The 14,705-nt window shown below is 35.2% G+C and overlaps 1 protein-coding gene across 8 annotated transcripts in view; it reads right to left on the bottom strand.

Annotated features, from left to right (window-relative positions):
• EYA4 (EYA transcriptional coactivator and phosphatase 4) overlaps positions 1–14,705 on the bottom strand; it is a 260,900-nt gene that overhangs the window by 36,836 nt on the left and 209,359 nt on the right. For 3 of the 8 annotated variants that reach the window (XM_040965420.1, XM_040965421.1, XM_040965424.1), the window contains 6 exons: positions 14,576–14,668; positions 10,172–10,238; positions 8,827–8,969; positions 8,583–8,726; positions 6,827–6,906; positions 2,788–2,953 (listed from right to left, as the gene is read on the bottom strand). In XM_040965420.1, coding sequence (XP_040821354.1) covers positions 2,788–2,953; positions 6,827–6,906; positions 8,583–8,726; positions 8,827–8,969; positions 10,172–10,238; positions 14,576–14,668 — 693 coding nt within the window. Of the gene's footprint in view, positions 1–2,769; positions 2,954–6,826; positions 6,907–8,582; positions 8,727–8,825; positions 8,970–9,579; positions 9,583–10,171; positions 10,239–14,575; positions 14,669–14,705 lie in introns of all 8 variants that reach the window. The other 5 variants (XM_040965425.1, XM_040965422.1, XM_040965426.1 and 2 more) reach the window with 5 other exon arrangements.

The following is a 14,705-nucleotide window of genomic DNA, read 5'->3' as shown; positions in this document are numbered from 1 at the left end:
CAAATGTGTGTTTTTGTGATTTGGGTTGAAAGAATAAAGTGACAAGTAAAAAAAATCATTTTTAGAATTTGACAAAATCCTAACAAAATCTGAAAATTGTGTCAAAGCATATTCGCTGGCATTAGCAGCCAACGGAAGCTTGAGGAAAAGACAACATTCTGATACTGAATACAGTGATACTGATTATTCCTTATTTAATGAAAAGTAGTCATCTCCATCTTTTCCACAGAGAATTCAAAGCACAATCAGCCTTTCATTCAAAGCTCCACACAGCATATATTTAAACATCATTCATTGCAACTGTAAATTCAAAACACCCTGCTCTTGCTTTTCAGTCTTCGATACCTTGATGATGAAATGCTTCAAGGTTATTTTAATATAGTCATCCTTCCTTGTTTTCCTCATAGCTGACCAGTAAGAAAAATTTTACACAGTGCAATCTTTTTATGTCAAAGACATCCTTACCTAAAGTCTTAGCAATACTTATACAAAAATGACCCTAAAGTCCCTCACTGATTAAACTGGGGTAAGAGTCTCAATGAAATTAAATTATTGTGTCAAGGATCAGGGCAGACTAGCGATACACGCTTTTTGCTGGGGTAAGGTTAATGTAAGAGAGATGATTTAGGGCACAACAAAGAAGGATCTTGAGAATGAGGGTCTCCTTACATTTTGTACTTTAGGTGTCTCATTCCCCTTGTTCTTTTCTTTGTACTATCCAAGCTACATGGTGAGGCTAGGTGAGACATCTGAACAGCAGGCAGGAGGCAAAGGCAAGATATTCAAAGGAGCTATGTGTTCACCAGAGAAAGAATTTAAAAGGAAAGTAAATTAAATCAAGAAGAAATGTTGAGGAACCAAAGACAAACTATACCTACCATACAAAGTTTCCTTGGGTTCATAATTAGTTTATAGATAACACCCTTGGCATTGTGCTAATTCATGATACAAGCTGTTGCTTAAAGTATCATCCCCAGTGTCACTTGTTTACATCTGAATCAGGTTACTTAAAATATTCTACAATATCTAGAATTTTCCAACTGCTTTTGTAATGAATTGATTTTTGTCTTTATTACCTTTAAAAAATATTTATTAGAGAGAGAAAGAGAAGAAAGAGAATGTGAGATCTTCTATCTGTTGGTTCCCTCCCCAAATGGCCACAATGGTTGGAACTGGACCAGTATAAAGTCAAGAGCAGTCATTTCTTCCACATGGTCGCAGGAGCTCTAGCCCATGGATGATCATCTACTGCGTTCCCAGGCACATAGCAGGGAGCTGGGCTGGAAGTAGAGCAGCTGAGACTCAAGTTAGCTTTACCTGCCATGTCAAAAGTGTTCGCCCTATCTTCTTTACTAAATGGAAGTAAATGTTTGCAAAAAGAGTATTCACAGCTGATTGGCCTGTTTCCAGTGCGGGGTTAATGCCTAACAGGCATTCCATAAATAATTAATCACTGACATTGAAATAGTATGGTTCTTCTGGAGCAATGAGAAAAATTTGCACAATATAATCATGTTCCTCAATTTTCTTGACCTTCCAAAGCTGAATTAAAAGAGATGAGATTGGATCTTGCAAATAACCAAAGGAAAAAAAATACACAGAAAACACTAATTATATTTTTGAAAATTCTTAATATTTTTCTCACATTTTTTGAGAGTTCTTCCATATTCTCAAGTCAAATCCTCTACTAGGTTTGTGCTTTGCACATATTTTCTCCCATTTATGGCTGTGTTGCGCTTGTAATAGTGCCTTCAAAGAGCAGACATTCTTGATATTATGAAATATAATTTATTTTTATGAATTATGTTTTTGGTGTATCTATAAAATATTTCCATTCCTAAGGTCAAAAAAAATTTCCTCCTTGCTTTCTTTAAGAGGTTTTACAGGTTGGCTTTACAAGTGGGTTGCTGATCCATTTTGAATTATTCTTTATGCAGGAGTTAAAAGTTAATATTTCTTTTTCATTTGTATATAGCTGTATAGATTTTTCCAGTACCATTTGTCAAAATGACTACTCATTCCCCATTCACTTGTCTTTTTACCTTTGTCAGAAATTAATTTCCCCTTACATGTGTGAGCCTATTTCTGGATTCTTTATTCTGTTCCATTGCTCTTTCCTTTCACCAACAATATACTTAACTAATATACATTCTTCTGTGCTGATATTACGAAGGGTGAGTCATCCAAATTCTCATTGTTCAATTTTTTTTCAGCTATCCTAACTTCTTTGCATTTCTTTGTATTTTTAGAACCCTGTAAGTAATTTCTCAAAAAGGTATTGAATTTTGAGATTTGCTGCATCTATATTAAACTTCCTTTTAACCTGAACAGTGCCGAACACAATTCCAATAAGAAGAGAATAAACTTCAGATATTGAATAATAATATGGGATTTTAACACTAGGGCCACTAATTCAACAAAGCCTGGTAATTTAGGAAATGGTCACACAGGTTAAATGGATTATGCAGTTTCTCTGGCATGAAGAAATTGTACCAGTCTTGGTTGTCAAATTTTTCAAAAAATAAGTCTGACAGAAGATCAATTCACCTTTTTACAATCAGATAGATACATTCAGTCAATTTGAGGTGAAAAACTCCAATCCCTTCTCACATGAAGGCTTTGTAGGTAGATTCCAGAGGAGTCTCATGTTACATTGTGTTATCAACTCAGAGTTCACATCAGTGCATTTATCTGGGGGCTTTCTGTCATTTTTTAGAGTGTTTGCTTCACTCAGTCTGAATTGCTTCAAAACATACACATGTCTTTCACCCAAGTGTAGATCTGTACCTGGTTGACTGGTCAGTCCTGGAAGGGATTCCTGCAACTGATACGTTGAGGTCGACGACGGTGTTCCATCAGCTGTGTTATTGGATGCCATGTAAGCTCCATATGTAGATGCTGAGTAATACTGGGCATACTGGTTTTGGCCAAAGGCTGTGTAGGATGGATAATCCTGAAACAAATAATTGAAATGGTTATGTTTCAAAGAGAAATTACTCTTTGGCATTTCCTAAAGAAAAACAGTCATTATACAGTTCATAGCTGAGGAATTAGCATTTGATTATATAGCATCAAGTCCACAGTTTTGAGATGATCCTAAGAACACATATTGCTAGATAGGTATATCTCTTTTTGCTTTTAATTTATTCAGAAGTAGACAAAGACATTCACAAAGAAGAAAGCAATGAGGTTGAACAAGGGAGACAGCCCTTATCTTTTGCTCCACTCCCCAAATTCTGCCTTGGCTGTTGGGCACTGGAAGGAGGCTGACAAAGCTGGGAGCTAGGGACTTAATCCAGCCCCCTCACACGAGTGCCAGGCATCTACCTGCTTGAGCCATAACCCTTGTCCCTCAGAGTTTGCACTGGTAGGAAACTGGAATCAGGAGGCAAAGTTGGGTATTGAACTCAGGCACTCTGATAAGGACACAGGTGGAATCTTAGGTGCTAGGTGAAATATCCATCTTTGTGGGAATCTTTTATATATGCATGGTAAGTAACCACCCTTTTGATTTTTGTCCACTAGAAATGAAAATTTACAAGATATTTGTATACTTTTTTTAAAAAAGACTTTTATTTAGTTGAAAGTCAAAATTACAGAGAAAGAAGAAGAAAAGGACGAGGAGGTGGAGGAGAACAGAAAGCGAGAGGGAACCTTTTATTGCTTGTCCACTCCCCAGATCCTTCAATGACCACAGGAAGGCCAGCATCAAGCCAGGAACCAATGGCTTAATCTGGTCTCTGACAGCCATGGCAAAGGTCCGAGCACTTAGGCCATGCTATTCTACATTTTTCCAAGCCAATACTAGGGAGCTGGATCAGAAGTGGAGCAACAGAGATACAAACTTGCACCCATGGCTGATACAGTTTTTCTCATTGTGCAACAATGCAAGTCCCAAACTTTGCATATTTTAATGTTGTTTTCTAAAGTTTTACCTATCAAAGGGTTTTTTTTCTCACAACCTACACACTTACGGTAGAAAAGAGTTAGAGTCAGTTCTTGCACATCTACCAGCATTACAAACAGGGAGCAGCTGTGACTACCCCTGCTAGCTTCCATGTAGACTGCAACCTGCATTTTTGTGACTTTTGTTGCCCTCCCAAGCTACCCTCAATATTTTTGTTTTCTCTGCAGGAGGTAGAGAATAAAATAAGATGACTAAGAGGTTTCCTTCACTATTCTGTCATCAAATATGCACCACCTGAGACTTCGACTTAAAGTCTTTAGTGAAGTGTTCAAACATTTGGCTTCCTTCTTTTGTCACAGGAAAAACTGAAAATACTGGACCAATCCCACTGAAATGCTTTTTATTTAAAAATCCCTTAAGAATTGAAGGATGATAAATGATCCTCCCAAATCCTTTCACACATGAAGTGCTGGGTCAGGGTCACGTTCCGTTGTGATGACTGATGTTTAATATCTAGCATGTTTTAGCCCCAGTATTACCAGCAGTCACAAATGCTGGGTCAGAACTAACACCCTTTGAAGTGACATGATCTGAAGGTAACAAAGATCCATGTATGATACTGTTTCTAAAAAGCAAATTGTCTGTATAAATTACTGTTTTCATTATCAAGATCAACTTTTCCACTAGCACCTATGAACCCCCCAAAAGTCTAATCAATATTTTATTAAAGTGTCTAACAGCACATCTTTCTAAATAAAACAATGAGAGCTAACACAGGGTGTCAAGGCAGTGTTCTATTAAACCGGTTTACCATCTAATCCTGACGACTTTCTAGGTGGTATTTTTTATTTATGCCTTAGATGGAAGGAGACCTTGGCATCAAGGGCTAAATGATTTGCACAAGTGGCACAGCTAAATCTCAAGGTGGGATTTGGACACAGAGTCTGCTTCTTGCATCCATATGCTGAAGCTGTTAACCTGCTAATGTCCTTGCAGGATAAGAAAAGCTCATGCTGGGAAGAAAGACAAACAAACAAACAACAACAACAACAAAACAAAGCAAGAACAGTTTTTGAACTACTTTCATGTCCTATCACAGCCAATATATTCATTTTCTAATTTGTCTTCTTGTTTCCATTTTTGCACTTCTTCAAAGATGCTGAAGTTAGAGTAAATATGTTCTAAACATAAATTACATGATGTGATTCTGCTGTGATCTGCAGCAGTTTCCAATGTGTTTGGAAGAGAATCCAGATTCTTTACTGCAAGCTATAAGGCATGCTGTGAGCTGACTCTACCTTACCTCTGTAAATGTGGTTTCCCAAGTTCCCATGCACTAACCACCAGCAATTGTGACCCCAACACCACCCTTAGGGTTCCACCTTTCAGAACTGTGGTGCGTGTCACTTTCTTTACCTGAAACAGTTTTTTCCCGTGTTCATCACCTAATTAGTAAAAACACTGCCATCAACGTGCTTCCCCTGGTATGGCCTTCCACAAAACCTCCCAGCCTCAAAATTCAATTTCTATCATTATTTGAACAGGGTTCTGTTCTCGCTCTTCACACTTTCTAGTTGCCTCTCTCATTGTGCATTTTCTGGTTTATTGTCTCTCAGCATGCTTCAAGCTCTGTGACATGGGACTCAGAACTCATCCACCATCCACTTCATACCTTCATACCCTCCATTATTGACAACATATATTTTATAAAAAAAATAGATTTGTTCTCAGATCATGATCCAAAATAAGAATTGTATTTTATGCCACACCTACTGTATCCAGGTAGAATTGAATATTGAGTCAATATTTAAAAATAAATTGTCTTCTCTGCTATTAATCTATTCGTAATCTCTGAAAGTACTGAAGTAGTGATTTTTGGATCAGTTTGCATGATGTGTATTTACGTGATTAAGTTTATTAGATCTAGTCATTGTCCAAAGGTCTTGGTCTTCTAGGGAACAGGGACCAATGAATAATTTCAGCTCAATGCCATAAAAAAATACTATTCCCTATTATTTTAGTAATCAGTGTTTCCTCTTTGCCTTCTGTCATTTTAATAAAACTAAATTAAAGAAATAGATGAAATCCTTTTAATAAATCCAAATAATCACTTGTGTAGTAACTTACATTTTAGAATGCATAACAATAGTCTAGTAATCATGTTAAAATATTCAATCTCAATGACTGAGCATGATGGCATATCAGGAAATAACAACACATTAATCTGAAGTATTAACTTATATCACAAATTCATTTCATTTTGAGATGATTAATTTATTCGTGGGCACTCATGTTCCACAAAGAACTCTAATAAGCTGTATTCTGAAACTCACAAGAACACAATTAGAAGGAAAATTAATGACTACTCATGCAGGGACACAGCGACAAAGGCACAAAACAGCAGCCATGAAGATAGCAGGAATCAAACATTTATTAAAACAAGCAACATGGATAAAACATTTTTAAACTTTTTAAAAGAGCCAAATAGTAGTTCTAAAGTAAGTTGTTCAATATCAATTTGTTTTAAATTGAAATGTAATATGGTCTGACATAGAATTCTAACAATCAACTATAGCCCAATCTGTTGATTTTCATATTATAATAACCATGTTTATCAAGAAAAAAATGTGTAGTTGACTTTAAGATGAAATGGAGGCATACAATACAGTTCTTAATTCCATTCCAAACAATAAGTTTAGCGGAAACATTCATCAAGTTGTAATTATCAAAAAGTCTAAAAATCCATATCAATATATCCAAAGAACTACAGAGAGCTAACATTATTATCTTGAAGCACTATATTAATTTTCAGTGAAGAAATCACATTCTTAGAAGTATACATGTGTATGATAACTTGTCTTCAAAAATCAAAAATTGCATAAAATTGACATAAAAATACAAACACAGAAGCAACTATACCTGCTGTGAACCACTAAAATTCGTTGAATTGGAAACTGAATTGTTTGCATAGATAGTAGATGATGGTGCAAAACTGGAACCTAGAGATAAGAAAAAAAATAAAATCATGTTTTAAACTTACTCATTGTAAAGTGATGAAAAGAATTCATTTTGAAGAATTCTGTGAGAAATATATTTGCATTTTGTTACAAAGCAGTGAAATTTGAGTTGAGAAAAGATTTAGGAAAACGTGCTTGGTGCAATCCCTCTTGTGACAGCTGGTAAAGCATTTGCTATAGCTATTGTCCTTAAACAGGAATAAGTGGGGACAGTCTCCACAAGGCATGTGGTTAACAGTCAAGGATGGCATTTATGTAAGTGCAGGGTAATCAAATAAATATTACGTATTCTGACACTGCTTCCAGGAAGTTACTAGAAATTTCATATCCCCACATATACTATATGCATTAATTTGAGTTTAATATTTAGATGGGGTTAGTACTGTAGGAAATATACATTTAGGATGTACTTAGAACAAAGCTCAAAGTGCTCTGCCTTTTGCTTTCTCGTGCCTTTTCTAAAAACAAAAGTAGCTGTGATTTATTACTTAGACTTCATTTTGAGAGTCTTCTACAACTTTATATCAAGGTCTTAAATTGATGCTTTTTTTTTTTTTTACCAAGTTTGGGCAAAATCAAGTGAACTCTCAATGACAGAGTCTTAAGGAAAAAAAAGTGTTCTAACGGAATGTACTAGTCAAGCAGTAACACTATTAAAGCAACTGAGCACCTTCTATAAATATTCTTTTATTATCCATATATTGAGTATCAATGCAATTGATCTGGCCAACAGAAAATAATTTGAGGATGAAACAAAATTGTTCCTGTACTCTCTGGCAGCCTACTAACTTAGTTCTATGGCTCATGGTGGCCAGGGCATATGTGCAAATATGTTTAAAACTACAGTCCAAGCAAAAAAAAAATAAAGAACGAGAGAGAGAGACTTGTTCTTCCAGCCAAAATATCTAAGTATTATTTGTTTCAATTGGCTAATGTGTCAACATTATTTGATGTAAATATATTAACACAATCTCAGATTTATGACTAATAATACAGAGGAAATGACACATAAAAACTAACTTTCAATGTTTCTCTTGCTAACAAAAATTTTGGTTGCAATCATGATACAAATACAAAATGTAATTATTTAAATAAGTGTCAAAAACTTCAAAGCTAAAAGATGATCCCCATGGAATACTGGAGGAGTACAAGTTGTATAGACAGTTATATTTAGAAAAATCGCATCAATAAATGATAGGTATTTTAGGAATGACCAAAAAATCCTCAATCACTCCATGATAAACAGAATTTAAAATAGTGCTAATTCTTTTTAAAATATAATCAAAATAGCAATATGCACGTAAGAAATACCAAAAAGAAAGCACTGGTTTGTGCTATGAATCTTTTAAATCGCTTAAGTCGACACCAAACGTGTGACTAACCTGGTGGTTGGCTAGGAGTTTGCTTTGCTTGGCCTCAGTTTCCTACCAATGTAATGCTGCTTAAACTTAAGTATTTACATTAGGTGTGGGTCATGTTTCTTGATGTATATTCAACTGTTTTCATCATGTTACTGCCCAGTTATTTTTCTTTACTCAAGAAACTGTGTGAAGCAGTGGTAAAAACTGGTTTCATGACCGGCTATTCCCAGTCTGAAGCCAAGGAGTCTTACACAAATAATTAGTTCTCACAAAATCATTTCACGTGCAGCTACTTACCTGGCATTTGGTAAGAATACGGCGTCTGGCCCGGCTGTGGGGTAGAGAACCCGGGGCTGTAACTTAGGCAGCCACTCTGCAATGGAGACTGAGTTTGGGAAAGTCCACTCTCTGTTTTGATGGCGGGCAACATCACACCCAAATCTGTTTAGAAAATGCACAGAATATAAAAACTACTAGAACTACTAGCCAGTAGGATTACCTGCTTAAAATCAAAGAAAGGAGAAGAGAAGATGTGAAATACCGTAAGTGGGAAGGCTGTAGGGCTGTCCAGTCTGCGAGTAGGCTGTGTAGACAGTTGTCTGTTGCATCCCGGAATATTGAGTCTGGCCTGCATAGGCAGACATTGTTTGAGCTGCTGGTGTAGAAAGAATGTGTGGATAGGGCCTAAATATCAGAAAAATAGCATTACTGTGGCAACAAAGACTGCATATGAATTCAGACAGCTTAGATTTACTGAAGTTCTAATACTGCCCAGGAAGCAATCCTCCTCCACTCCCACAGTACAGTTTGGACAGTGTAGGGAAGACCATGAGTTCCAACAGCAGGAGAGCAGGCTCGGCTACCAACAAGTCTATCAACCTTGACGAAATCACCGAAACTGCATGTATCTATACCTTCTCTGTACAATGAGAAATTTACTTTGAAAGTTCTATCTGAAGTATCTCCTCTAAATATTCCTACTTATATCTGAACTTGTAAATGTTAAAATATAGTCCACATCAGTAAATTTCTACCCTCTTGAGCACAAGACCAAGCACATTCACTAGGAGAAATCCCCTGCTTCCAAGTGACTAAAGAAGTCTACCAAAAAGCCTTGCAACTGGAAATCTTAACAGACAAAGGCATAAACAAAAAAAAATCCGGGGTTACCCGTATTCCTGGGATATAATGGAATACCATTTCCTATACAATGAAGCTCCCTTTCACACGGAGTTGCTCCTGGCCATTAGTCCTAACGATATACTTCAGGACACTGGATGTTGTACAACATAACCTACTATCTTTACGTGCATATGTGGTAGGAGTCATACATCTTGGAGCATATGGCTGATTCCAAATAAATTCAGACAGAAACTCAATGTAGCTAAGTGTGAAAGTTCACAACCATCCTCAGTAAGGTAGTTTACACATTAGGTATGAAAACACTAAAACATATTCTACAAAAATGTGTTTCTTAGAATGTGAAGTCCAATAAAAATATTCCTAAGATGCCATGAAACATGAAGTGTGAGTGTCGTATAAGATACAATTTTTTTTAGATTCAAAGCAGTCAGTATTTTATTTTTTTTAAATAAAATAATTTTTTAAAAAAAAAAATAAAATATATTCAGGTACAAACCTGAAACTTTCCTCAAGATATAAACATTTAGAATGAATGGGGGAAAAAAGTTGGTATTTCTAACCTTTTGAAGATATTCAGCCACATGAATGCTCTATCTAAATCCTATGTATCCAATGATATGATAGATACATTTATGTAATCACATGTTGATGCATATTTAAAGCTCATATATTATGTGAATATACATTAGTGAATATAAATCTGGAAATTTTTTTCCAACAAATCTGAATCTACAGGTACTTACTTGGAAGGATACAGCTGTGGGGAATACTGGTGTGCTGATCTGGGGCTGTAGCCACTACTAGTTATGACTGCAAGACACAAACAAACCAGTGCACAAACACTGCTTTACCAATCTATTTGACCGCAGTGCATATAACCGCTTTGAAGACATGATAATGCTGTATACGTTTTGAAAGCCATTCATTTTAAAAAAGAAGTTCACTTTTCCAGAATGTGTTTTCTAAAGAGCAGCAGCTGCCTGAGCACTTTCTCTTATGTCAACTACTTCAAAATTTGTTCTAAGAACATGTAATGAACATTCCTCTCAGCAAACATCTGTTGCTCCTCAGTTCTCTAAAAAGCGATAGCATGCTCTCAAGTGTAAATTACACTGTGAATAAACGTATTTGTGTATAAGGTAATTAAGGTTTTATGATACAGTAAGATTTTTAGAGTTTACAACCTTTAAACAACTGAAACCTCTACATTTAAAGATTATTTTAAATATTCTGGCACCATAAATTGGTCGTTTTCCATATTTAATATAAATCTGACGTTTCATCCTTCAATTTCTGATTGCAAATGCTGTTATTTTCTAGTTCCCTTCATTTTGCAATCAGATGACTAGTTAAAAGTGTAGAATCAAAAATATTATAGTAACAGCATATACCTAGAAAGTTACAGATGCTAACGAAACACTTTTCAAAACATAATTAAAAAAATGCAGTGGCAATCACATTTACAAATATATTTGGAACTATCAGTGATAAAACTGTTCTAAGAATTTAAGAGTGAAAAACATAGCCTATTCATATTTCACCTAAACATGCAGCTCTAAACTGGACTATTTCCAAAAACCTGGAAATTTTTCATACTTTTGACTATCTGCATTGACCAAGACAAATGTATTGCAAATATATGGACTCTTATGTGTTGAGTCAATCCCTTCAGAGCTAATCCATACTGGGTGAGCACACAGAGTGTCTTTATTAAGCCATCTGCTGTTCATTCACTTTTCAAAAAGATTATAGTACACAAGGCAGTGCTGGAGTTAGTTTAGTCTAATCCATCATAGTTACACTTCAAAGTAGGATGACCTTTCTAAGTTGTTCAGAGTAATTCTGGAGCTAAACTGCTAGAATTATAAAAGTGACAAATAGGTTTGGGTTGCTAACTATTTTGTGAAGCATGATGTATTTCTGTACCCAAATGATATTAAATACCCTTGAGATCTGCCGCTTCATAAATGCAGATTTAATGTGCTTAAAATACGATTTTGTCTAAAAGAACCAAGTGTGAAAATTATACTTATAGTTTCCACAATTGTGAGGTAAATATATATTCAAAAATATGATATTAGCCAAGTCAGAAAATTATCAAATATGACTACAAGTGTTATGGTCTAAACATTTTCAAGAATCAAAATTAAAATGAATTCATTTTATATGTAAAGTATTTCAAAAATTAAAGATAAGTTCATTTAGTCACAAAGCAGTTTCAAAATTAATACACAGTTTTTCTTATTTGCAATTTCATTTTTAAAGCCCATGTAGAACTGAAAACAAATTAACCATGAAACCATTCATTTTCTACTTCAATTTTAAAAACTTAATGTTTGAAACTTTCAGGTTAACTTAATGGGACTGGACTCTACCAAACAGGATTAAGGCAGCATTGTGCAGCAATGGTGTCATTTCTTGAAAAATTCACGTTCATTTATTACTCTCTGAAAGTGAATACTCTGTTTTGGCAAAATACAATTAAGTAAGGTTCAATTCCAAGTTGTTTTGCCTCTTTCTCTTTTTAACTGGAATTTCATCTTTGTACACTTAAGATTTCAGTTATAAATATCACTCAGTTATTTGCATGTTCATAAAAAACACAAATTCTTCAAGGAGACACATCAAACTATGAAAAGAAGCATTAAGCAGAGAGGCCTACTTGAATAAAGAACAAGAGTATATATTCAGAGTAAAACGAATACACAAACGCAATTCTAAATAATATGGTATTCTTTCTCCCTCTAATGAATGAACTTACAACATTAGAAGAATTAGCTCATCATACTATTGGGGATCTATTACCATTTAAAATTTCAGATTAATGGCTAAATTTAACTTTTTACATGGACTCAAACATCTTTGCCCCAGAAATGAAAGTTATCCACATAAGAAATAAAAAGCACAGTTAATGCTTCTTCAGTAAAATCTAATAATATTCTAACTCAGAAACTTAAGTAATGAATAACAATGACAAAACTGGCTTTAAGTGAGTTTTGATTATGCTAATCAAATCAAAATTCTCCTTACAATGATACTGCACCCTGTATCTGGGAAACCTTTGATTGATTTCCAGTTGTCATCCAATTAACCAGTTAACACACACACCCAGTGTACTTCATCGCTTCTGAACACAAAAATACGCAAAACCTCTTCTCTTCAAAATGTCTCTAAATTCAATTAAAATGAATTTTGAATTTGACACAGTTCAAAGAGAAACAATGTGGTGGTGAAAATTTTGTTTACCAGGAGGCATTTAAATGTCTGGAGATATTTTTGTAGCAATTGAAGAAGCTATTGGCATTTTGGGGTAGAGATTAAGACATTTTACAGTGCAGACAATACCTCCCTAACAGTATTGAATTATCAATCTTATTAATAGTACTACTGAGCATCCCTGTTGTTGGCCATTATTGATCATCACAACTTTCTAAGGTGTTGAAAAATATTCCATAACTGAGTTGTGCTAACCAAAAGCATCTATTAAACACTGCAATTGTGGTTGTTATTATGATTAAAAAGAAAATTATGAATTTTATCAAATGTCAATTTGAGTTTAAAAAGCTATTTCTCGCTATTGGCTACTTTATTGAGTTGCACAGGCTTTAGAGAGTTCTTAAAAGAAACAAGAAAATGTCCTTAAAGATAATGAGTGAATTTTAACAGGAAGATTGTTCAGGTGTATTTCTTATCTCATCTTCATGTTTTCAGATGCAGTATTTTAGAAAAAAACCCAGTGACTAGATTCTAGATTTAGTGACCAGTTGTGAGGTCTGAATGGCGTGACTGTAACAACCTCTCCTCTGTTTATCTTGAAATTCTTGTCTTTAAAATGGATCAGACAGCTCTGAATGAAATTGATTAGCAGTAAACATTTTATAGTTTTGTTGTTCAGTTTGCCTAAAGGTTTTGATGGCTGGGAGTGCACTATTGAAGTATGTCAGCAATTCATTCATAATTCTGTTTCTCCTTAAAACGTTGTTCTCATACATTGACTTCGCAGGAAATGGACAAGTCACAGTTAATGGGCAATGGCGGAACAGTAATACTGGTATCTATCCACCTTTTGGAAGACAGGTGAAGTATTACAAAGTGTGTGAATTGGCACATACGATTCTCCACACATTTTACATACTGCTATTCATTTCCATTGCAGTACTAACATTTATGTGAGTTCATGGCAATAGCTTTCTATTACTTTGAGGTAATAAAACTAAATCATCTGTATCTTTAAAGAAACCAAATACATGTCATAATGGCATCATTCTCAAAGTGATACCCCAACTGGCTTCACATAAAACCCTTGCATGGGGGAGCAAGGAGAAATGCAGACTATTCTGCAGAACCAAGATTAATTGCCATAAATGCTTCTGTAAGTTTAATGTTCATCCTTCTCTTACACATTCCTTCTCAGGTTTAAAAGAAAAAAAAATTTCACCAAGTAATATGCCAAGGAAAATACTGCAGCTTAAAAAGAAAACAAAACAAAAAAAACACTTTTACTAAGTGTTCTTAATTCATGCTCATGTGTCCAGCTGGGAGTTATCAGGTATTTATATTTTTAAAGGACTGATGTTTAAAGACAGGCCATTGTTCTCTTTGAAGCACAGGAGTGCTCTTAGAAGCTGGATTCTAATACAGCCAGCATGTGCTCCCCCTTAGCCCATTAACCTTTAATACATGTCATTCAGCTGCTTACACAGGAGGAGTTCTTTAAACCCAGAGAGGAAATAAGCTTATTTCAAAAGAACCAAATGGATAGTTTTACATCTAGAATGCTGCACCAAAAGCAGCTTTAATGTAATTTACATGAACAAGTAGAAGGAACAAAGTCGGCTATTACAACCTAATTATTGAATTAATTAAACAGTGTATAAAACAATTACAGGGGAAGCCAACTCTGCTTATCTACAACAAGATAATCGTGGAACTGTTTTGCTGTCAGCTGGAAGAATGAGTCCAAACTTGATTTTTATTTTTAAAAAGGTATGGTTTTATGGCAAGTAGTTCTCCAAAAGGTGAATTTATTGCTACCTTTGTAGAATCTAGTGCTCTAACAGCTTTAGTGTTAGTGCAGCTTACTCATAAGGAGCAGACGTCTGTGGGCCCCGACGTGAATGTAAGGACACAGGAGCTAAAGGCTTTACCTGACCCAGTAAAAGTGTCAAGCGCTCCGTCTCCAGTCGTGGTCGTGGTTTCACTGCTGTTCAGGGGCTCTGTTTTGACTGCAAGAAGAGACACTACGTAGAAGAATAAGGACAAGTGAGTTTTACTTCT

This window comes from Ochotona curzoniae, unplaced genomic scaffold, assembly GCF_017591425.1.
Source record: "Ochotona curzoniae isolate NIBS_2020 unplaced genomic scaffold, NIBS_Ocur_1.0 scaffold_3890, whole genome shotgun sequence".
NCBI classification, from domain to species: Eukaryota; Metazoa; Chordata; class Mammalia; order Lagomorpha; family Ochotonidae; genus Ochotona; species Ochotona curzoniae.
The sequence above is the reverse complement of the archived record's forward strand: the minus strand, read 5'-3'. Positions and strand labels throughout refer to the sequence as shown.